The following is a 22,566-nucleotide window of genomic DNA, read 5'->3' as shown; positions in this document are numbered from 1 at the left end:
CGAGCAGGAGTGTTTAAAACCCCCGGGGGGGGGGGGGGGGGGGCTACTACCACCCCAACTTGGGTAGGGGTGTGCCGCCAGGACCTCAAAACCCTGACCCTATCCCAGACCTCAAATTTTGATTTTACATACTCTACCCCAGACTAAAACTAAGAATTGCACATCCTATCCCAGACTAAAAGACGGAAAATACGGTTTTACAATCGATTGCAATCAATATTTACTAACATTTTTATTGTTTTTGTGTCGGCAGAAAGCGTAGCCTATTCGCCAGACAAAAATGACCAAATCGTTAACCCTATCCCAGACTAAAATGATACCCTATCCCAGACAAAATGTCAAAAAATGATACCCTACCCCAGACCCAAAAGCCGAAAAACCATACCCTATAGGGTGGCACATACCTGTATAGCAAATATAGGGGAGTACCCCCCGGGTTTAAAACACGAGGCGCAGCCGAATGGTTTTAGACCCGATAAAACACGATCTGCGAGTTTAAAAATTTCATGATGTATGTTCTCATATTGTATTGAATTCTTTACGAAATGAACCAAGTTTGATAGAGAAAATCCAAGTTAAAGTTTATGCAAATGAAGACGAATCTGTATCAGATATAAAACCTCCTTCATGGTCATGATTTCTATTGTGTTTCCTTCATGAATTATTAATGACTTGTTTAAATATATGTATATGTAGTGTTTAAAAAACGAGTAGGAGTGTTTTATCAGGTATAAAAGCACGAGGCGTAGCCGAGTGCTTTTATACCTGATAAAACACGATCTACGAGTTTTTTGAACTGCTTAAAACACTCATGAACAATTTATAAGATTTTGGTTCAACTGGAGCCACCATACACGTCACGAACATGGATTTTTATACTTCGATAGAGATTTGACGTCACGGGCATGCGCTACCAGATTCAATAGAAGCTCCCACACGTTGGATATTGCGTGCCAAGGCAAAGACAGGCACGTTAGTCAAAGATCATTAGGGTTGATTATGCCCTTGATGAAGCTCTATGTCTTCATCTAAACTTGGATGCATACTTCATCCCTGATGAAGTCATCCTCATAGTATTCGAGTGGTCTTTATATTTCAACATTTTACAACTAAGTCTCTTTGCAATACGCCTTTTGAAAAGCCTTATTTCTACAATTTTCCCCCATAAATTAATAATATCAGAATCTAGTATCCTCTCTAATCTAACATTTTGAAACACTGATGGACCCAGCATTGGATGTGCCATCATTTGCATCCACATTAATGGAATGATATATATTTATATTAGATCTACCACCACTTGCAATTAACTGGTGCTTTTCTTCGGTTAGCTGTGGACGTAGTTCAGGTAATGGATTCCCCATGTAAATTACGTAATGCTGACTTATTAGGATAATATTAAATATTAGAGTAACAACTGACAGAGCCATTTTTGGAATATTTCCTGTAAATTGTTTGTTGCTGTGCTCGATGATGCAGTAAATGTTCATTTGGAGAAGGCTTAGAACACCACCGCTAAAGTCTAGCAATACACCTCCAATGTGGAAACCTTCTGTGGATTTGCGATGGTAATTTAGCCATACTTGTGGAGTATACTAGAAGGGATTTTAAAAAATGGACTAAATGAGGGTTAAGAAAGTTACTATAAGGCTGCGTTCGTTTACACAGTATCGGATGGTCAAAAAGTCGTAAGTTTATGCGTTCAGTTCACATGTGTGTATGATAGACGCTGTGCTATCCAGACAAATAGACCTCCTCGGCTCTGGAGCGCTCGAGCGTAATGTGGTCCGTTTCAGACCACGTGTCACTCCCTTGAGAATAATATTCTTTGTTTGAGTTGTATCCATATTCGTGTTTCTTCTCATGTGCAACCATTAAACAAAGATATGATACTCTAGGGAATGACACGTGGTCTGAAATGGGACAACATTACGTCAGAGCCGAGAAGGTCTATTAAAAATTCAGTCGCACAGTTTGGGCCAGCAAAATTTAGATAGAATTTTAGACTAGCTTGCGCGGATAACAAATTGGCCGGTACCGTGTAAACACCTTGTCCGGATAACTTTTCGTACAGCAAGGCCTAGCAAGTATGCTTTGCGCATTTTCAGATGGTAAATTTCTACTTCTGCAACGTCGCATGCAACATCACAGCGTAAGACACCCCACAATTTAAACAGCATTTTTAATGCAACGTTGGATGCGCTGTCTGCATTAATCGTGTGTCTGCATCTTCGGGTTACATGAAGTTTTGCGCCGCACAAAATAGCAAAATTAGTAGTCTCGGGGGGAAAATGACGCGGAAATCAAGTGTGGATCATAAAGCTAATAAAGCCGGGATAAAAGAAGTTGTTACTTGGAAGATCTTGGAACAAAGGGCTGTCACAGTGTGTGCAGCCACGTAACTCAAAATCCCTTGAGATTGACGGAATAACAATGAAACAGCCGCCATCTTGGTTGTTTTAACAAGAGAAGCTAGGAATGCTTTGCGATGGCGGCAATGACGTAACATGCACCTGTATAAATAATGCACAACTTCAACAATACGAACACTTTGAAACTTGACAGACCTTGACTGGAAAACGTGAATATTCTTCACAAAATCTAGGCTAAGCCTGAGTAAATGAGTCTGTAATCAAGACAATCTAAAAGGGTCTATTTTCTCTCATTTTGCAACGGAAAAATCATTAGCGAGCGAGACTTTGAGTAAGTCTACGGCTAGCTGGGAGAAAATTGATACAGTCCAGTTATTTGAAAAATAATAAATTTAAACAAATGAGAAACTAAATGACGAAACATTAGTCTAAACTAATTGACCTTTCTTGCCGTGCGAGATGAAATTCTGAAATAGTGAAGCGAGAAGATAATCTATCTTTTTTAAATAAACACAATTATCGACAAATTCAAAATATAATTAAGAGTCACTTACCGTTCCAAACGACACAGCAAGTTTAAGGTATCCACAATATTGTAACACAAGCACCCAGGAGAGGAGTTTGAAAGCAGCAAACAGCGAAAGTGCGCCTAGTGCGAGCAGAGCAAGACAACAGACGACCCATGTAGAGATATGGACTTTCTGCGACCCACGCTCGAAGAAAAAACATTGTAGGCCCTGAATTGCGGTGCAAACGAAGGCGACGAGAGCAAACACTACATCGGTCAGCTTTACAGGGTTAGATTCGTGGGTTTTTCCGATCATTTCTTGTTGGATTTGAATATCGAAGTATACAACAGCATTGTAGACGAGATATGTTAAGTAGCTGAGCAAGAAGTACGCCACCATGTCGAAGGAATATCCAATTACACTCTTACGGCGACAGTTTTCGTAAATTTGCGGATAAAAAGATATTGTCCATGCCAAGAAATAGCCCCATCCTACTACATCAGCGATCACTGAGAGGCCATTTTCCAAAGCCATGATATCTACTTCAAAGCACTACTTGAAACAACACGTGCGTATAGTGAAGTGATTGATGTACTTGAGAATTTAATAGCAGAAATGAGTAAGACCGGAGGTACATTTGGCGGAAGTGAATAAAACCGGAAATAAGTTTGAAAACAATTTTTGATTGTAGCTACAATAGTGTTCACACTAAATCCGTGAAACAAATACTAATTTACGGTTTTAGTGCGTGCACTCTAGTTGATAAATATTAAAATAATGAGATTTAGCCTAAGTGGGATCTTGACAGAATGGTTCCTTATTTGCTACAATAATTGGAATTTGTACATGTAATAGGACTCCATGCTGTCCAATTAAGAAATAATTGGACGAGGAAAATTCAGAGGACTGACAAAATTGGATGAGGCTGTAGGCCGAGTCCTATTTGGCATGCGCAGTCAGAGGAATTTTTCGAGTCTAATTATTTCTTGATTGGGGAGCATGAAATCCCATTACCTAGTAATCATATAGCTGCCTAATCAATCCCATATCAACAAGACCTGTCCAATTAAGAAAATAATTGGACAGTTACCAATATGGGATTAAGAAGCTGAGAAGCTGTAAAATTTATAATTAAATTGGATTAGTTGGAATTTTTATTGAGGAAAATTGGAGAACCTTGAACCATTGGAGAGAACCATCAAACAACTCTACTTGCACTGCTGAAAGGCAAGAAGTCCAGACTCTGGCCCCTCCTTTGACCACTCTGACCACAGGCAGCCCAACAAAAGTAGACCAGTCAAAGGAGTGTCTGAACTAAGTGGCAAGCAGTACACCATTACACTCCTATTTCATTCTTTGAATTTATCTCTGATTAGTTCTAGGGACTATCTCTAGCTCTAGACAATACTTTTGAGTTTAAAACAAGTTTTGTTTTGAACAACCACCCTTTGATTTATTTATCTGCTTTCAATTTATAACAGCCCACAGCTGAGTCTCAGACAAGTAAAATGGCCTTTGCTTGCAAACAAAAAAAACTCAGTATACCTAGTTTGAAGAAATAATGGTGGCAGAGGTAATGAACTTGCCTCTCACCTCTGGAGTCACAGGTTCAATATTACTTAACTCATCATCACATGTGAGTAGAGTTTGTTAGGTGATTCTCTTGACTTGAGGGGTTTTCTCTGGGTGCTCTGGTTTTCCTTTCTCCACAAAAAACTAACATGCTAAATTATGATTCGATCTGTGGGTTAGTGGCTCCCTGCCCTCCCCCCTCAATTTCACCTGTCCCCCCCATCTCTGCCATACATTGTGAACGCAGCCTTACATCAGCCCAGAGGTTGTTTCAGGGTTCAATCTGTGAGTTTGCCATGCCCTGACTTAGAGTAGCCCAGAGGTTGTTTCAGGGTATGAATAAATTTGAAAGAACGTTTTTTTACAGCAAAAAAGATTTACTGTTTTTAACTTTGATTATTTGTTTACAATACACTAGAATGAAGTCATTAAACCCGTGAAATAGATATTAGACTAATACACTTTAGTAGACCATGATTCCATTGTTTTCTTTTGTGTCTATTTGACTATTACACGTTGACTAGTATTTTTTATTTCATGGGTTAAATGCTTTCGCTCTATATCCCTATGTAGTGAAGATTACAGTAAATTGGAATCCACCTTAACACATTTCTGTGACAATTTCAAAAAATATTTAGTTTGGTTTTGTAGAATGTTTCATGCATCTTGAGATCAAGGTTGTCATGCCATGGGCAGTTCATGAGCAGCTGCATACCTGATGGAAACAAAAGCAAAATTTGGTGAATTGTGTTGATTGTAAAATGAACCTCAATGCAATAATGTACTTTTGACATTTACAAAAAATGTATTCAAAAACAGTGGTATGCATTGGATGTGAGAATGGTGTAATCTATTTCAATTTTTACCTTCCCATAACATGATGAAATAACTGTCTTTCTATGTCCCCAAGCAATGAGCTAGCACCAATGCGGAATAGATTAGGGTGAGTCCACGCATCACCCAGCTCTTCTTTCATTAATGAGAGCCAGGTCAGAGCATCTTTAGCACTTCTGATTCCTCCCGCAGGCTTAAAGCCAACTCTATGTCCAGTACGCTATGAAATCATCCAAGAGGAATGTTAATGTTAAACAAAGAAGTCCAGCTTCACTTCAACAGACCTTATTTGTGGTGTGACAATGTTCTCCCAATTGAACGTGACAAACCTCTAGGGGAATGAACAGCTATTGTTTTGAAACTCTTCGGGATATTATCGTTATTCCTTTCGTATCTTTTGGGATACTCATGAATTTTCCAAAGAGTTAAAAACAAAAGAAAATGAAACCTCTGGAGGTTTGTCAGTATGCTGAATCGGAAAAACATTGTTACACCACAAAAAAGGCATAGTGTACACAATTTGGTGGCAATTGCTTGACATCAAAATATGGGAGTAATTTTTGTCATCCAAACAAGCAAAACCAGCTATTCTGTAATAGCCATTCACAACTAAACTTTATGCTAAAAGAAGCAAACATACTTCTTGGTTCTTTGTTCTTCCTTATAACGAGAGTTTTTTCTCTGGGTCCTGTAGTTTTCTCCAGAGCTTTGTCAAATCAACTAATTCTAAATTCTAATTCTTCAATCTTAGAATAGACTGCTTTCCCAAGGTTGCGTCCACATCCAAATTTAAGGAACTTGATGGGCCACGACACCAGCACACTAGCTTTATAATAAGAATTATCATACATTTCTATGTACTTGTTTTCAATAAGAATTCATAAAATTGATTATTCTCCTCTTTAAGTTTAAAACTGGCTTCTCAAGATTGGATGCGCACGCAACCTAGAGAAAACTGTCTATTTGACAGCCTGCTATAAGTGGCATCATGCAACCCTCAATTCTCTATGAATAGTGTCTGTGGTAAGGGACTAAGAATCAGACAACCAAATATGTTAGATAACTCTTTGTGGCTAATATAAATATTAAAAATAACAGCTATTCATTTTTTTATCACTCTACAAACCAACCTACCTGATAATAGTCTCTAATAGCTCTAACCATCACCAAGGCAACCGGAAATGTTGCATTTACAGTCTCCTTTCCAGTCGAAGTTTTGATGAAATCAGAACCAGCCATCATAGCAACCAGACTTGCCTTGTAAACATTGGTAAGTGAACCACATTCTCCCGTCGCTAAAATTGTCTTCAAATGTGCTTCTCCACAAGCTTTTCTCATTGCAAGAATCTCTTCGTAGAGTGCTTGCCAGTTGCCAGACAAAACATGACTTCTGGTGATGACGATGTCAATCTCTTTTGCTCCTGCAGCAACTGCAGCTTCTATTTCTTCTATTCTCTGTTTCATTGGTGTTTGACCTTAAAATAAAGATTCAAAAACTTTATTTACACTATTAAATCAATTTGGAGAGCAGCTTGCATGCATACTCAGTGGATAGCCATTTGTCAAGAATTTTTTCTTTATACCAGCCTGTGTTAAGTTGGTAACCAGTTTTATGAGTTTGAGCTAAAGATTCAGTAGAGGGAAGGAGAAAATAAAAAATTTTCTATTAGTGACAAGTGACATGGCCTTGAAAGGGCAACACGAGAGCAACAAATTAGTGACAAATGAGAGGCTGCTCTAATGAATCACAGAAAGTGCGCTATACTTAGGCCCTGTGAGTAGTAAAATTCTGACAGCGACAAAAGAACATTTTAAAATTGCAACATAGGCAGTTGTGAAATTCAGATGCAGAACATGGGTACCCCCTAATAGGGCCGTATTAGTCCACATTACATTAACACTACTACTCATCCACCCTACCCCCCACCCCCATAGACAACTGCATTTTGATGTTTAAAATCATTGTACAAATTTCACATTGTACATTTTTATGCTTCAGTATATTACTTATTTCAAGTAGCTTTAAGCATCTGCTTGGTGTAGACATTGACCCAAACCTCTCTTGGTCTGTTCATACTGAAAATATGCAGGAAAAACTACTCAGTAGGATCACTATGTTTTCTCGAATCAAGAGATATCTATCAACTAAACACCGGATTCTGTTATTTAATGCCAGTATCAAACCTATGATGGTAGAGTGCAAAAAATAATATAACTTTTTTGTAAACTTGGATGGTACCCTATTCATAAACTCTGTCTGGCCCAACGACTTGCACTGCTTCTCTAGTGAAAATTCATGCTAAGCTGGCTCCTCAATATCTCATTGACAAACTGGACACTTTCAAGTTCTCCCACAGTCATAACACTAAAAACTCTTTCATATATAGATTACCTAAACCTCGAACTATAATAGCTTAAAAAGAACATTTTTCTACAACTCAATTAATCTTCTAAATAAGCTGAACATTAATCCAGCCTCAAGTATTAAGAACACTTGAAAGACATTTTTTTCTTCCATTATAAAATCTTATACTAATTTTAAAGTATTACGTATTTATTAAACATTTTCCCGGTATCTTTGATATCTTTTGCTCGTCATAATAATAATTTACGAATAATAATTACTTAATTTATACAATCATTCATATTATAATTACATCATATGTGTTCAAGAGGGCTTGGATTAGCTTGTTGCACATGGCCTGGTGGCCCCTGGAACAATGTTTTTTTCCATGGTGGTGCATGTTGCCATGTGTCTTGGTCCAAAACCTCCCAAAAACCTGGACACTTTGCCGACTTGTCATACAATAATTTCATATTCATATTTGTATTTACATCATATGTTTCAGGAAGGCTTGGATCGGGTTACAATGCACATGCACCTTGTTTCCACTTTTCGTGGTGGTGCACGCCTGCATGTATGTCTTGGTCCAAGCCTTCTAGAAAGCTTGAATACGTTTAATATATTATACATATTTGTAATTTTTTATCAAATTTTACCCTCTAATTTATTATCTTTTACGATGTTTGTATTTTTTTGTTTAATTACCTTTTATTATTGTAATATATCTCTATATTTTTGTTAGGGCCGTAAGGGAGAGTACAGTTTTATGTAATTACGGTTCCCTTTTTAAATAAAGTGTTACTAATACTACTAATACTACCTACCTGCAGGGAAGCCAGCTGCAACCGATGCAACCGGAATCTTGGAATTAAGATTTCTGAGCGTATGTACAGCATCATCAACTCTTGATAAATAGATACACACAGCACCTGTAGTAATCCCTCGGTCAGCCATTCCCATCTCAACCAACAGGTCTTTACGGATAGGATTTTGCGCTTTAAAACACAACCGACTGACATTTGTACTCGTATCGTCTCCAGCGAGTGTAGTGAGATCGATGCAAGACACAGCTCGCAAGAGCCATGCTGCCTGCCATTGTTTTTTGACTGACCTTCGTGTCTTTAATGTCTCAGATCGCCTTTTTACGGCGGGAAAATTAACCCTTGAATTTTCAACCCATGTTAAATTAAGTGGAAAGCCTGGATTGCGAATTACATGTGAAGACATTATTGCAAATCTAATAAATCTTGGTCTGTTTTGCAACTCGAGAACCCTTCGTTTTGTTCGCCACGTGTTTCGGTAATATCTCGGAAACCTCTCGGAAAAATTGATTTTGTTCTTCTTTAAGTCGATATTTATTCGGAAACTGTTCCTCCAAAGGCGAACACGAGCCGAAGAAATGAAATCCGATACTGGTGCTTGGAACGCCTGCTCAAATTATCGAATTAGTTTTTGAAAATGAATTTTATTTTATTTATTTTTTATTAATTCCAGTGAGGAATATTTGAAAGCATGTGCTAAACCAATCTCTGAGGCATTTTTTAAGTTAAAAAAAATCGCTTTGATTTCAAAACTTTCTATTCTTCCTTTAATTCTTGGATATTATGCGCAGAGGGGGAGGGGGGAGTTTATACGAACAATGTAATGGGCACAATCCTGAAATAATGCACACACACACACACACACACACACACACACACACACACACACACACACACACACACACACATACACACACACACACACACACACACACACACACACACACACGTATATACACACACACACACACACTCACACACATACACGTGCACACACACACACACACACACACACTCACAAACACACACACGCACTCACACACACACACACACACACACACACACACACACACACACACAAAGTGTGAAAAATGGAAAAAAATTACAAGCATTCAATTCCTGCCAAAATTACAAAAGAAATAGATGGTGTCCAGCATTCACTGTATGTTTAGTAATTTTAAAAATACTATAATTTCGTTTAAGTTTAATTAATTAAACTCAATCAAATTTTAAATTATTGCTCTTTCTTGAAACTGAAACTGATTTAATATAATGACAATGATTAGAGAAACTTGGTTCCAGTCCCGTGGCAAAAGGCTAATAAGTCATGCTTGAAAAAAAAAAAGATTCATTGATTTGAAAATGTTTAAAAAAAAAAAAAAAAAAAAAAAAAAAAAAAAAAAAAAAAAAAAGAAAAAAGAAAAAAAAGAAATAAAGAAAACAAAATCAGCCCATTTAAATTTGCAAAGTAAAAAAAAACTTGATAAATTGCTTAATATGCAAATATACCCAACTTTATTACATCCATTTTGAAATCACTACCAAATCCTGCAATCTGATTGGTTCCCTGCAGCAGTGATTTCAGCATAAATCGCACGATTTTGAGCTCTAAATTGCACGATTTTGCACATCAACTGATATGAACCAATCACAAGAGAGACATGTCATTTTCTAGCCAATTATATCAAGGAATCCATCTGAGTGTTGGGCTCAACGCTTCTTGCGAAAAAAAAAGAGCCACGCCGCTCAAAAAAATTTTTCTGAAGAACGATTTTACCGTCAAAAGTCGTAAAAAAAGACTGAAAAAGCCATAAAAAGGACTTAAAAAGACCAACTGATCACTTAATTGTCAAAAGCATCTTTGTAAAGTAACTGCTTAAGTAAGTTGAAGATATTACAGCGAAAAGCAGTGGGGGAAAATGCAATCGGCATCTTTTGAATGTGACTTCTTGGCGATTGATCGTGGAAAGTGGTTTCCTTTCAATCTGTAAGGCTTAAAGCATAACAACACATCGACGAAAATACAGTCATTAAAAGAAGTTTTTCTTAAGAAGAAGATTTTTGCTGAGCTACGTGACTTCTTAAGGACAACCGAAGGACTAAACAACCTTTGATTTTTGTTGTTTTCTCGGCACAAGTGTGATCTTAACATGTTGAACAGAAATCGTAAAAACACAAGCAGTGAGCATTGGCTGTATGGACAACAGCCAGTTCATTACAACCCTTTTGGGCAGGATTGTTTTGCTATTTAATGTAAGTAAACGATTCTTAATACATGTAATGCCTTTTGGTCCTATATAAATTCATTTTAGTTTTGGATTGAAAGTGTTGGTTTTCAAAATGAGAATCATTGCTCGATCAGTATAAACAAGTTCTCTTGACAGCATGTTTGAATCAACTGCTTATAGATTGTAAGTCATATCGGTTTAACTGGAAAAAACGTCTTTTTCAAAAAAGATTTCAAAATGGATATAATAAAGTGGTAATTGAACTGAGTGTCGTGCAATTTTGGTCTGAAATCAAAATTGCAATTACAAATCGCACTCCCGCTACGCGGTCGTGCGATTTTGTAATCGCGCGTTTGATTTCAGACCAAATTGCACTCCACTCAGTTCAATTACCATTATAAATATGAGGCATATCCGAGGTTCTCATTTGAATTGTAAATTAGTCATGCATAGAGCAGGTGTGCTTGTTCACTTATTCGTTTCTCTTGACAATTCGTGATAAGGCAGCCTGTTTCTGGCTGAACGTTTGCCTTAGTAGCATCCAAGATTATACTAGGTTACTATACTATTCTGTGTATTTGAATCCAAAGCTTCATTCAAAAACATGGATATTCTTTCCAACAAACAAGAGATTGTGAGTTTTGGAATAAAGCCGGAAAGAAAAACAGAAGACGTCTCTTTGCGAAAATTATTATCTGAATGGAAACAACACAATGAATTTCCTCGGTCGATTCCTAGAAGGAATTCGAAATTTTCAACTTACGAAATGCGAGGGCAAAGCGGTCCTTTTCAAGGCACATTTTTACGAAGACTGAAAATAGAAACAATATCACCAGATGTGGTCTACGAAGCTCTTCCTTCGCCAGAATTTAAGCCAGGAATGTTTTATCGTTTACCACGCAAGGTTGGTAAATCAAGAAACTATGAGGAGAAAAGAGCCACTCCGTGTTTTAGTTCCGCTTGTTCTAGGGATCAACTTTGTCAAGGTATGAAGAAAAGGATTTTCTGCGAGGTAATGAAAGATGATCGATTATGTTTTGATTGCAATGGACTTGAAATTAGAACAAGATTTAACAGTGAAGTAAACAGTGTTTTTCCATACTTAGAATATGATCAAATGAAGAGACCATACGGCTTTTGCCCGCGGGCTACCCGCTTAACGGAGCCGCTTCCTATGCGGGGAATTTCTAACAGTAGAGTTTTGACGTTGCATCGAAACTGTGACTGCACGAGGACAAAAAGTGCTTTGCTGCCAAGGATAAAAGAAGGGGATTATCAAGAATGGCTTAAGGAAAGACCTTTTACAAATTGATATAAAATGAAAAACGTTAACAGCTGATTAAGTGAGATTTATTAAGATGTCAGAAAGGAAGGGTATTTGTAGTCGACCAAGTTGAAATGACCAATTAGAAACGGCGCGAAACTGCATTTCCATCCAATCACAATCCACGATAGAGGTTTTGCACCATCACGTGATGGCAGCCATGTTAGATGGCAGGAACAATACAATCGTTTCACAATGAGAAGAGAATTCAATTCCCAAGAGAGGAGGAATTTTATTGTTTTGCCATCAAACCACAGGAAGCCCAAGCAGTATTATGGGTGTGGGCACGTGATGGTGCAAAACCTCTATAGAGATATACCTCAATAATTATACTTTTAAAAAATCAAGCTTCTGCAATAAATTATGTTTTGGCTTTTAAAGTAATTTTAAGTGAAACAAATTATAGCTAATGAATCAAAAAAGTTTTTAAAACTTTCACAAGCCCTCCTAGGTCTGCGTTTGGGCAAAAAAGGTCTTTGCAGCGGCAATCACAAAAAACGTCAGTTGCCATGACAGCGAATCACTGGTAAAAAAATATTCGGTTGACTGAGAAAATCACGCGTTGAGATCAGACTGTGCCTTACGGGTGATGGTGCAGTGTGCGAGAATTTACTGAATTGGACAAGCAGCTAGGTCGCTTGGTGTCATTGGTTTAATGGATGCATTTCGTCAATTATTCTATGATCAACCCAGAGGTTGTTTCAGGGTTCAATTTGTAAGTTAGCCATGCCCTGACTTAGATCAAAACAGAGGTTGTTTCAGGGTTTGATCTGTGAGTTAGCCGTGCCCTGACTTAGATCAACACAGAGGTTGTTTCAGGGTTTGTTCTGGGAGTTAGCCGTGCCCTGACTTAGATCAGCCCAGGAGGTTGTTTCAGGGTTCAATTCGCTGTGAGTTAGCCGTGCCCTGACTTAGATCAAAACAGAGGTTGTTTCAGGGTTTGATTTGTGAGTTAGCCATGCTCTGACTTAGATCAATCCAGTTGTTGTTTCAGGGTTCAATCTGTGAGTTAGCAATGCCCTGACTTAGATCAGTCCAGAGGTTGTTTTAGGGTTTGATCTGTGAGTTGGCCATGCTTTGACTTAACCCAAAGGAGCCCAGACGTTGTTTCAGGGTTCGAAAAAATTGAACTACGATGCCATGCCGTGGTAGCAAAGTAATATTAGACGTTCATTATGCACAACACCGCCTTTACTAAGCCCATATAATCTTTAATCTGTGAATATTGACCACTTCAGTGTTGATCAAACAGTTTTTTTATTGAAATCATTAATCCCCTTTATTCAAACACAGTGATGGGAACTCAATAAAAACTATTCAATTAACTTTTGCACTCGTTATTAACGCGGTATAAAAACCAAAGGCAAAACTGAACCACTATGTCAACAAAGTTTACCAAACACTTAGTTTCTCCAGACAAGTTCACTAGACCTTTGCTATTCTTAGAAAGAGGTTTTGTCAAAGTTTTTCAACTGTAGACAGTATTTCATTATAGATGCAGTCGGACTTCAAAAAAGTGTCACAATTTCAATTATAATACTAGTTTTATTTAATTCCTATAGGCCAATTAAGTCCAGCCGGAACTCAGTAACCATGGAGAAGGCCTGTCTGCTCACCAACCACAGATGTAATAGATCTTAAGTTATCTTTGTCAAGGAGTTCTAGAAGTATTCGATTTTTATTACGAATGCTGGAAGTATCTGAGCCAATATGGCTCTAAAAAGTAGCCTGTGTCCGAGAATTCAGACCGAACCCGAGGAAGTTTGGCGTCCAACAAAGTCGTTTGTTGACAAAAGGTTAGTCTTATCACAATGCCATTTCCAAGCAGCCTTTGAGTCCAAAAAATCTTATTTTACTCATTTAAGAAGAAAGCAACACTTTCTAAAAGACCTTTAAAAAGCTTAACAAAAATACGAGCTTTCTTTTGAAAACAAAATAATGTGTCTTTTCATGAACCGTTTCATGTAAAAGTCTTCCAAACTCTACGGAATACGAGACAGGTTTTCAAAACAAATGCGCAGGTTTTTACTTTTTCTACAACTGTTGTTTTTAAACTGGAAGTGGTGATGCTTCTTAACTGAATCAATACTAAAAAACAAAACTCAATTTTTATGCATTGTTTTAAAGTTTTTTAAAAGTGTTGACTAAAATTACCTATAATAACGATATGTTTGTCTAATCTTCGGGTTCATTGTTCTAATGTTTTGATTGTGTTTTCCTGTATTTGATTCATGCGTACTGTAAAACTGTCAAACTCAATCGCTTGTTTTCTGAGCAGTCGCGATCGTTCTCTCAATTCTCTTTGTTGACGACAAACTTTTGCCAACACTTTTACCGTAACTGATTTGAAATTCACGGAAAGTTGGTTGTTTTAGAAAATGAATATTTTATCAAGGTTGTCTTGTACGCTATTATAACTTGTTCAATCAATATACTCCTAGATTTGCTAAAAATCTTTCTTGATACGAGTAGTTACATTGATAACTACCCATATACTTACTTTCTTTACGGCGCAACGCGCAAAAGTTGTGTTTTTCACGTTATACCGACATTTTGATGCGAAGCCGGCTGGTTTTACTAGGGGGGTGCGATTACACGCATACATTTTCTCTGCAACTTTCTCTGCAACTTTCTCTGCAACTTTCTCTGCAACTTTCTCTGCAACTTGACACAAGTTCCACGAGTGTTTGCACGGTTCCCAACATTTTCCCCCAAAAAAACGCTGCAGGTTACGCTCTGCAATGTTCCATGCAACATTCCGTTGCAAGACAAGTTGCAGAGAAAATATCTCTAGTAATCACTGGTTTGGCAGCGCAAAGCCCGTGCATAGCTCATTAAACGTGGTCATACGCTGTGAATACCTATCGGCTGCTTCGTATAAACGTCTAGTTACCAAACAGGCCAGCTAACCACCTAATCAACCACCTACCCACCCTGACCAACTATAGTATCCGTCTGTTGCAACACATCCACTTTTCTACCTACGTTTCATCTATTAGATACCTTCTTACTCATACCTTACCTACCTAACCAGCTTCCTTACTACATCTGCTTACCTAGGCTACCTACAGACCCTACCATACCCTAACCACTGTTGAAATACCCCCCTCCCCCCTAGTTGACAGCTTGACAATAAGACTTCAAATATTTTTAATATTTCCAAAACAACCTCTAGGCTGATCAAATCACGGTACTGCTAGCTTAGTCTCCCCCACAGCCGCTTTCAGTGTCGTCACGCAACGCTTTCTCCCCAGGGGAGAAAGCGTTGCGTGACGACACTGAAAGCGGCTGTGGGAGACTACTGCTAGCTCGAATTGGCAAATTTAACTTGTAGACAGTTCTCCAGTTAGGAAAAATAGAGAACCTGGAGAAAACCCCCTTCATCAAAGGAGAGGCCTAACAAATCCTACTCAATTGTCATGTCGAGTCCAGGAATCAAACCTGAGACCCTAAAGGTGCATGTATGTTCTTCTGCCCCGCTAATGAATCGAGATTCTTACAATCCTTGTTATTATCTTGTAAAGATGACATCAGGGTTGAATATATCCATATCTTTACTCTCCGTAGCAAACCGCTGAACAAAGTCATCGTTTCATTTGTGAAACCAACTGGAACCCCCGAGATACGATCTGAAGACCTCTACTCAAACAGCGTCAGCCCAACCAAGGAGCCTACAGATAGTCCACGGTTTGAGCATGCGTACATCCCAGGTGACGTCATACGTCACCTAGGCGCATACCATAGTCAGATGACGAGTCACATGACACCAATAAGCACGTGCCTTGATGATGACGACGTGCAATCTGAACGTTTGTATGGTGAAAACGTTATCGGGTACTCGCCGGGTGTGACGTCAAGAACAAATATCCTATCCCACATGGTGAAACACAAAACGTCTTGGGTGGAGAATTCTATACAGAATCGTGTACAAACAGCACAAAGGACAAGCCCTATTCTTGTGAAAGGAACGAATCCAAACTCCTTCGAGACTCCTTACGAAAAAAGCCAGAGGTCCAAAGACACTAGTACTAAGGGGGTGAGGAACGGGAAACGATATGACCTGTTGCCGATATGCAAATATTTGGCGCACTTTCAAAACCAGATGAAAATGGCCAAAAAAGAAGAAAAAAGATTACCACTAGTGCGTATAAGCTCTGTGCAAAGAATGCCCTCTCTGCCTTCTCCAAGTGAACATCAATCCCGTTTGCCAGGTTTTTACCCAAGATTCTACAGAGGAAAGACGTTCTTCACCGAGCGCCACCAGTTTAAACCACGAGAGGCACGATCTCTGCCCACACGAGGGGAAGCAGCATTTATAGAAATAAGAGAACAGCTTCCTCGACTTTATAGAAAACAATATAATGCGCCGGTAGTCGTCATGGGAAGAGAACAAAAAGCTATAACATCGTCGCGAGAAAAGGTGTCGCTCCCTGTTGTTACGTAACGGATAGCCGTTTTGAACCAGCTGAGCTGAGAGTTTTTTATAGCCAGTCAGAATTGAGAAAATTTGCAAAACTGAGTTATCACTATTCCTCTTGAAATTTTGGAGTTCCATGCCATCAAATGGAAAAAAAAATGTTGCTTATAATAGTGACACAATATCCAATATTTTTATTTCATTGCCAGGCATGTTTTTGTGTTTTCGTGGTCATTTTTTACAATCTTCATGACAGTCAGTTTTGAAGTGACGTCGTTTCTAGATCATGGTTGGAAGTAGTTCGCAAGCAAAGTTTTGGTCAGCAATAAATATAAGAGAAGGCAAAAAAGTTTGTACGATATCTTGACCTTTAAGTCAATGTTTGGAGCTTTACAAAGTTATCTTAGAAAGCAGATAAAGTTATTTTGAAAAAGGTTGGTAAAAGTTTTGTTGCAGAAGATATACCAAGCCCTTAATGTACTATGGGTGATGGAGATTGATGTGAATCCAATCTGCCGGCGATAGGTCCGACAACGATATGGAATTTAACCAAACTTTGTCTGCACGTTTTTCCTGCATATTTTCTCAGAGCTGTGCTGACATTTCAATTTCAATACATATTTCAATCTTCGTAAACAAAATTCTGCAACAATTATAACCTTCGCAGAACGTTCTTTTGAAATAGCTGTATATATTTACTATAGAACTATAGTTAGGATTTAGAATCTAGGATAATAAGGATACTGAAGAAAAGTAAAAAAACCCACATACATTTTACTTTACAATTCGAAATGAAATTTTGGAGTACATCATGAGTTTTGAGCTGTGCGCCCATCACGCTTCACTAGTTCTTTGGTTAATTTTTGTTTCCTTAATTATATAAAACTGCATCATAATCAACTGAAATTAAAAGCGTGGAAGAGTTGAGAATATATTTGAAGCTTTTAGATTATATTGGAATTTGTTTGGGAAGGAGCAGAGCAGTAACTGAGAAGGCAAGAAGGGGTTGAGAGGAGATCGGACGGGGAGGGAGGGAGGAAGGTAAATGGATGGAGGGAGGGTGGATGGATGGATGGTGGATGGAGGGAGGGAGGGAGGGAGGGATAAATGGATGCATGGATGGATGTATGGATGCATGGATGCATGAATGGATGCATGGTGGAGTGAGTGAGGGAGGGAGGGAGGGAGGGAGGGAGGGAGAGAGGGAGAGTGGATGGATGGTGGAAGGGGGATGAATGGAGGGAGGGAGGGAGGGAGGAGCGCCGACAGAAATAAGGGGAAGGAACATGGAGGAAGAAGTTTAGGCGACGGCTTAAGATAATGAGGCAAACATTCCAAATGAAATGATAACAATGTAAGAAATTAAAGGACCTATCAAAGTACGTTGTGACAAGCAGCGTAGTTTTTTGCTGCAGTCTATCACCATGACAACCTTTCGCAGCCTGGCCTTGTAACCATGTAGCTTGACCCAGTCCTCGTACTTGTCTTCTCCACAAGTGATGATTCGTTTTTTGATAGTCCAGGATCAAGAAGTATAAATACCTATATAAATACCGAGTCCTTCGTATAATTACTTTCTCAAACCCAAGAACTCCCAGTTGGCAACTCTTCCAAAAACTGGGAATTCTAAACGTCTTCGAGATAGTTAAGTTTCAGCTCTGTGAAATTGCATATAAACATGTAAATCAACAATTGCCCGACATTTTCAAATACTACTTTAAAAGAAGTTCATTTTTCTCACAGCTACAATACTCGCTCTGCATCAAATAGACATCTCTCTCTGCCCCATGTAAAATTGAATTATGGTTAATTTGGCGTGAAATATGCAAGTGCGGTAAGCTGGAACAATGTGTCTTTTGAAATAAAAGCAAGTTTATCTCATAAGATGTTTAAAACACGTTATAATTTTTTTTTATTATCTCAATAATACTACTTATTTTGCTTGCTTGTGTATTATAGATTATTTGTATTCAATTTTCAATATTTTAAATTCTCAAACTATACTTATTCACACTTTTGTAATTCTCTTTTCCGCTACTTTCAACCATATTTTTATCTAATTAATACTAGGGTGTTTGAAGCTTCTCATTAACCCTTTGGGTTGTATTCCTGCACTCTACCGCCATAATAATTTACCCTTATGTTTTTTTTATGTATTATTTTACATTGTTGTAAGTGGAAATTAAAAATCCTTGTAAGGCTTGAAAAACAGAACAAAAGATTTGTTGTCCAACAAAATGATCAATATATTCATCCAATAAATCTTCAAAGCCCTAGATAATCCTTCCTTTCTTGATTCAAAACAGCTTAATAAAACAGAAACAGAAAAAGTCGACTTACGAGAAAAACCTTTGTAACACATTTCGAGCAGAAAAATTAAATCCTAGTTTGTGTTGTGGGAGGCACGCTAAAAACATCATCGCGTAATCGGTCTGAGTGAAGCTGTTTTGCTTTCATTGATTTTGTTGTCATTATAATTTCAAACTCTTTAATTATGGCTTCAATGACGCTATTCTTTTCTTCAAAAATGTGTATTACATGCAAATCACTTGACACGTTTTCGTGTTATATCAGAAGTAGTGTGGTTCGGAGTTTGCCATAAGCCGGATTGGTGTCGCTAAAAAATACACAGAACACTGTGTTATAACAAATTCCAGTCCGTTCACAACGAGAATACATCAAAATCATTGATTTTCTAAAGAAATTTTAGTTAAGAATAAAGAAAATTTGTAACTTTTGAAGTCGGTTACTGCAATTAATGTTTTGTGGTTATTTACAACTTGGTCAAGTCTACAAGGTGTAATGGATTTTGTAAGCCATGCATTTTGGTCAATGAAGTCAAGTGCGAATCTACACTCAATGGAAGAGCCGCATGAAGACGCTGAACTATTCGCTTAGGTATTGAGAGACATCTGAAGCAGCTTGATTTGTAATTCTTAAGAAAAATATAATCTATACGACCAGAAATGTTGGTTCCAAATGATTAGACTGAGTAAACCTGTTATGAAACGAAATACGGCAAACGCATCATTCAGTACAACAGAGTAATGATGAAACTACGCTTCCAAAGTTGGCCTCATAAAGTAAAAATGGATACAACGTCAGCTATAAAAAGAGTTATGGCATAAGGTATTCATTGCTCGGCTGGTGAGGAAACTTCCTAATAATTTTGAATGAATGTTTATAGCTATGAATATTGTATACAGAGGCCGTTGAATGACGGACAAACACTTCAGTGAAGAAGCAGACGCTTTCAAAGATGATGAACTCGTATTTCCGACACAAGCTTGGCAAGATTATGTAACACGAAATATGAAAACACAGCGTTCGTTGACGATTCTTGAAGGTTTAAGACCTGAGAAAGAAAAGCCTGAGAGCACGAACAAGAATTACAAAGGTTTAATTAAAAAATGTTTTCTTGAAGATAGTGAATATGGCGACTATAAAGAAGTAGCTTCTTGTTAAGATAGAAGAATCGCGAGAGAAAAAAATTCCAGTTCGGAAGAGAAAGTATTTTTTTCTAGAGATAATTTTGAGGAAATTTATCTGGATTTAAAGAAAAAATCTAAGAAAGATCTTCGAGTATCGTTCAAAGAGCGTGTTCAGTTGATTTCACCAGACATCAGAATAGCTCCTACAACGCAAAGATTAAAGTCTGGGGAAGATGAAACGTTTCGTTCAAAATCAAGTTTGCCATTCTTAGAAAACAATAGTGATTGTTCCAAAGCAGTTTGTCTGTCCAAAAGGAAAGGAATCAGTGGAACTGCATCAGCAAAAGATGAAAGTTCAAATTTCAATGCTTATGTTGATGGTACGAGTACGTCTAGAAGTAGTAGCATTAATCTGAAAGGTTTGCAAAGATTTCTGCCTGAAGGTAGTTTGGCCCAGTGCAATGATTTTGATTCGGCAGTTATCGAGATTGTACGAGAATATAACGATCCTTGCCGAGGCGTGCACGGAGAGTATCGATTTGTCATTCTGAATGATGTTATGTAGTCTGTACGAGAATTTATCGATCTTTTACCGACGCACTGATTCTTTGATTCGGATGTTATCAAAATTGTACGAGAATATAACGATCCTTGCCGAGGTGTGCACGGAGAGAGTATTATTATCGATTTGTACTTCTGAATGTGGTCTTTACGAAAGTTTATTGATCTTTTACCGACGCACTTACGTACAGGAAGCTAGTGATTCTTTGAATCGGATGTTATCAAAATTGTACGAGAATATAACGATCTTTGCCGAGGTGTGCAGGGTAATTTGTACGAGATTTTATCGATACGTTACGCTGCGTTTATAAAGAATGGCGGGGGAGGGGTGGTGGGAGGGGGGGGGGGGGGGGGGGAGGTAAAATTGAGGAGGGATCGGGAAAATTTTGGTAGGAAAGAGGGGGATGGGCAAATTTTTTATCAGAAAAATGGGGGGGGGGGGGGGGGATGCACAATTTTTGGAAGAAGCTACAAGCCTTGCTTTAGGGGGGATCGTATTTTTTTGCATGACTTTAAGGGGGGGTAATAAGAATTATTCTGGACAATTCAATTTTTCACCTTTCGCACCCCCGCCATACTTTATGAACGCAGCCTTAACGACGCGCATACGGAGGGGTGAGCCAACGATCCTTGCTGAGACGTTATGTAATCTGTACGAGAATTTATTGAACTTAAACAATCATTGGACCATAAGTATACAAATTAAAAATATATCGCTTACTGGGCAAAGCTTAACAACGACTGCGAGTTATATTTTATCACTAATATTTGCTTGATATAAACATGATTACGACGACCAAACTTTGTAATCTGTTCGGGTTAGTTTCAAAATCCAAACCCCCCCTCATCCAAGTCTTGTAGCAGTTTCTCATTCCACAAGCTATTTCAATACCAGTTGCACATTGTTGTACACTAAGTTGACTAAGATATGATAATTGGAGGTTCATTAGCTAATGTCGCGGAGCCAATCCGACGAGTTTTAGTCTTTATACGGGCCTACCAATACTAGTAAAATCATTATAGATATTCTTACGATACACAATTCCACATACATTCCTTTGTAATGCGGTACAAGGAAGTACAATGCTTGGGCTTCCTAGTGTGGTAAGGGTAATCATGTAAGAAATAAGATTTGAAGTGTGATCATTATGCCTTGCTTTCAGTATTCTTTAACATTTGATCGTGACATCTTCACCCATGAGAAAGAATGGTGCCCAGTACTTTGGAGCGCTGTAGCCGGAAGAGGTCCTGATTTCATTCATCGCTTGATGTAAACTTGCACTCGCACTCTTTCCGTCCATTAAGCGAGTATAGAATTTAAACATGAACTCGAATGTTGCATCGTCATCGATGGCCCACAGAGACGCTACCACTGCACGAGCACCTGACGCTAGAAAGGCTCGACACATGCTAACTACTCCTTCAGCTCTGATTTCACCACGTCCACTGTGACAGCAGCTTAACACAACTAACTGTGCACGTACTTGAGCCTGCTGTACTTCAGCCATCGTCAGCATGTAATCTTCTTCATCTGGGATCTTTGTTGCTCTTACCTCAGGAGAAGGTGCAAGTGCTATCGTACCTTTACTGAGACTGCCGTGTGCAGCGATATGAACGACAGCTACTCCTTCATTTAGTCTCTGGATGACAGCTTGTTTCGTTGCCTTCTCTCCTGTCAAAGGCGTCGCCTTGCATACATTGCCTACTGCGATCACTTCAGCAAACGCATTATCCAAAGGATCGAACTCTGTCTCTTCCCCATCGAACATGATTTTACCAACAAGAGGATTTCCAACGATTACGGCGCCATTCTTGGAATAATAATCTTCTGTACGTCCTTGCAATGCCTTTAAAGTTGCTAATGAAGGAATACGTCTGATACGCTTGTCTTCTGAAAGATACCGACCAGTATCTGGGTCGCGCAGGGCAGCAAATGGTACTTTGTATAAGGGACCATCAGGAACAATCAAAATTTCTTCTTCCTGGCCAAAGTATTTTATATGTTTAGTGACAGCATGCCTACCATCTTGCTTGAAAGAGTGTATTGCATCGTAGCTTAGTAGTGAATTATGTAACCATTCCAAAGCACTTCCCTCAATGTTTTCTTCGCTTTTCTGAGGTTTTTCATCGTCTGGAGATCGTTTTTTCCCTGA

The 22,566-nt window shown here is 38.4% G+C and overlaps 3 protein-coding genes across 3 annotated transcripts; 1 reads left to right on the top strand and 2 right to left on the bottom strand.

Moving 5' to 3' along the window:
* Window positions 1–195: 195 nt before the first annotated feature.
* On the bottom strand, window positions 196–3,464 carry LOC116298593 (cystinosin homolog). Its single transcript, XM_031707114.2, has 2 exons — window positions 2,927–3,464; window positions 196–1,595 (listed from the first exon to the last, which is right to left on the bottom strand). Exons 1-2 carry the CDS (start codon window positions 3,413–3,415, stop codon window positions 1,203–1,205), a joined length of 882 nt encoding a protein of 293 aa, XP_031562974.1. The 5' UTR covers window positions 3,416–3,464; the 3' UTR covers window positions 196–1,202.
* Window positions 3,465–4,809: 1,345 nt separating this feature from the next.
* On the bottom strand, window positions 4,810–8,937 carry LOC116298584 (deoxyribose-phosphate aldolase). The gene is made up of 4 exons (XM_031707103.2): window positions 8,456–8,937; window positions 6,422–6,762; window positions 5,320–5,507; window positions 4,810–5,168 (listed from the first exon to the last, which is right to left on the bottom strand). Exons 1-4 carry the CDS (start codon window positions 8,856–8,858, stop codon window positions 5,135–5,137), a joined length of 966 nt encoding a protein of 321 aa, XP_031562963.1. The 5' UTR covers window positions 8,859–8,937; the 3' UTR covers window positions 4,810–5,134.
* Window positions 8,938–12,421: 3,484 nt separating this feature from the next.
* Window positions 12,422–17,355, top strand: LOC116298610 (uncharacterized). The gene is made up of 3 exons (XM_031707130.2): window positions 12,422–12,719; window positions 13,567–13,800; window positions 15,572–17,355. The coding sequence occupies exons 2-3, from the start codon at window positions 13,715–13,717 to the stop codon at window positions 16,446–16,448; spliced, it is 963 nt and encodes a 320-aa protein (XP_031562990.2). The 5' UTR covers window positions 12,422–12,719; window positions 13,567–13,714; the 3' UTR covers window positions 16,449–17,355.
* Window positions 17,356–22,566: the final 5,211 nt, after the last annotated feature.

The sequence above is a fragment of the Actinia tenebrosa genome, unplaced genomic scaffold (genome assembly GCF_029948245.1).
Source record: "Actinia tenebrosa isolate PJP-AT-01 unplaced genomic scaffold, QUT_ActTen_1.0 PGA_scaffold16__25_contigs__length_10494907, whole genome shotgun sequence".
NCBI classification, from domain to species: Eukaryota; Metazoa; Cnidaria; class Anthozoa; order Actiniaria; family Actiniidae; genus Actinia; species Actinia tenebrosa.
Note: the sequence above shows the minus strand (reverse complement) of the source record. Positions and strands in the feature narration are given on the sequence as shown.

Coding starts and splice junctions, on each gene's coding strand:
- LOC116298593 (XM_031707114.2), bottom strand. CDS start 3,415: ATGGCTTTGGAAAATGGCCTCTCAGTGATCGCTGATGTAGTAGGATGG. Junction 1,596..2,926: donor TTGCTGTGTCGTTTGGAACG/GTAAGTGACTCT, acceptor AATCCCTTCTAG/TATACTCCACAAGTATGGCT.
- LOC116298584 (XM_031707103.2), bottom strand. CDS start 8,858: ATGTCTTCACATGTAATTCGCAATCCAGGCTTTCCACTTAATTTAACA. Junction 5,508..6,421: donor CTATTAGAGACTATTATCAG/GTAGGTTGGTTT, acceptor ATGATTTCATAG/CGTACTGGACATAGAGTTGG. Junction 5,169..5,319: donor TTTCATCATGTTATGGGAAG/GTAAAAATTGAA, acceptor TGTTTCCATCAG/GTATGCAGCTGCTCATGAAC.
- LOC116298610 (XM_031707130.2), top strand. CDS start 13,715: ATGGCTCTAAAAAGTAGCCTGTGTCCGAGAATTCAGACCGAACCCGAG. Junction 13,801..15,571: donor AAGTCGTTTGTTGACAAAAG/GTTAGTCTTATC, acceptor TACTCTCCGTAG/CAAACCGCTGAACAAAGTCA.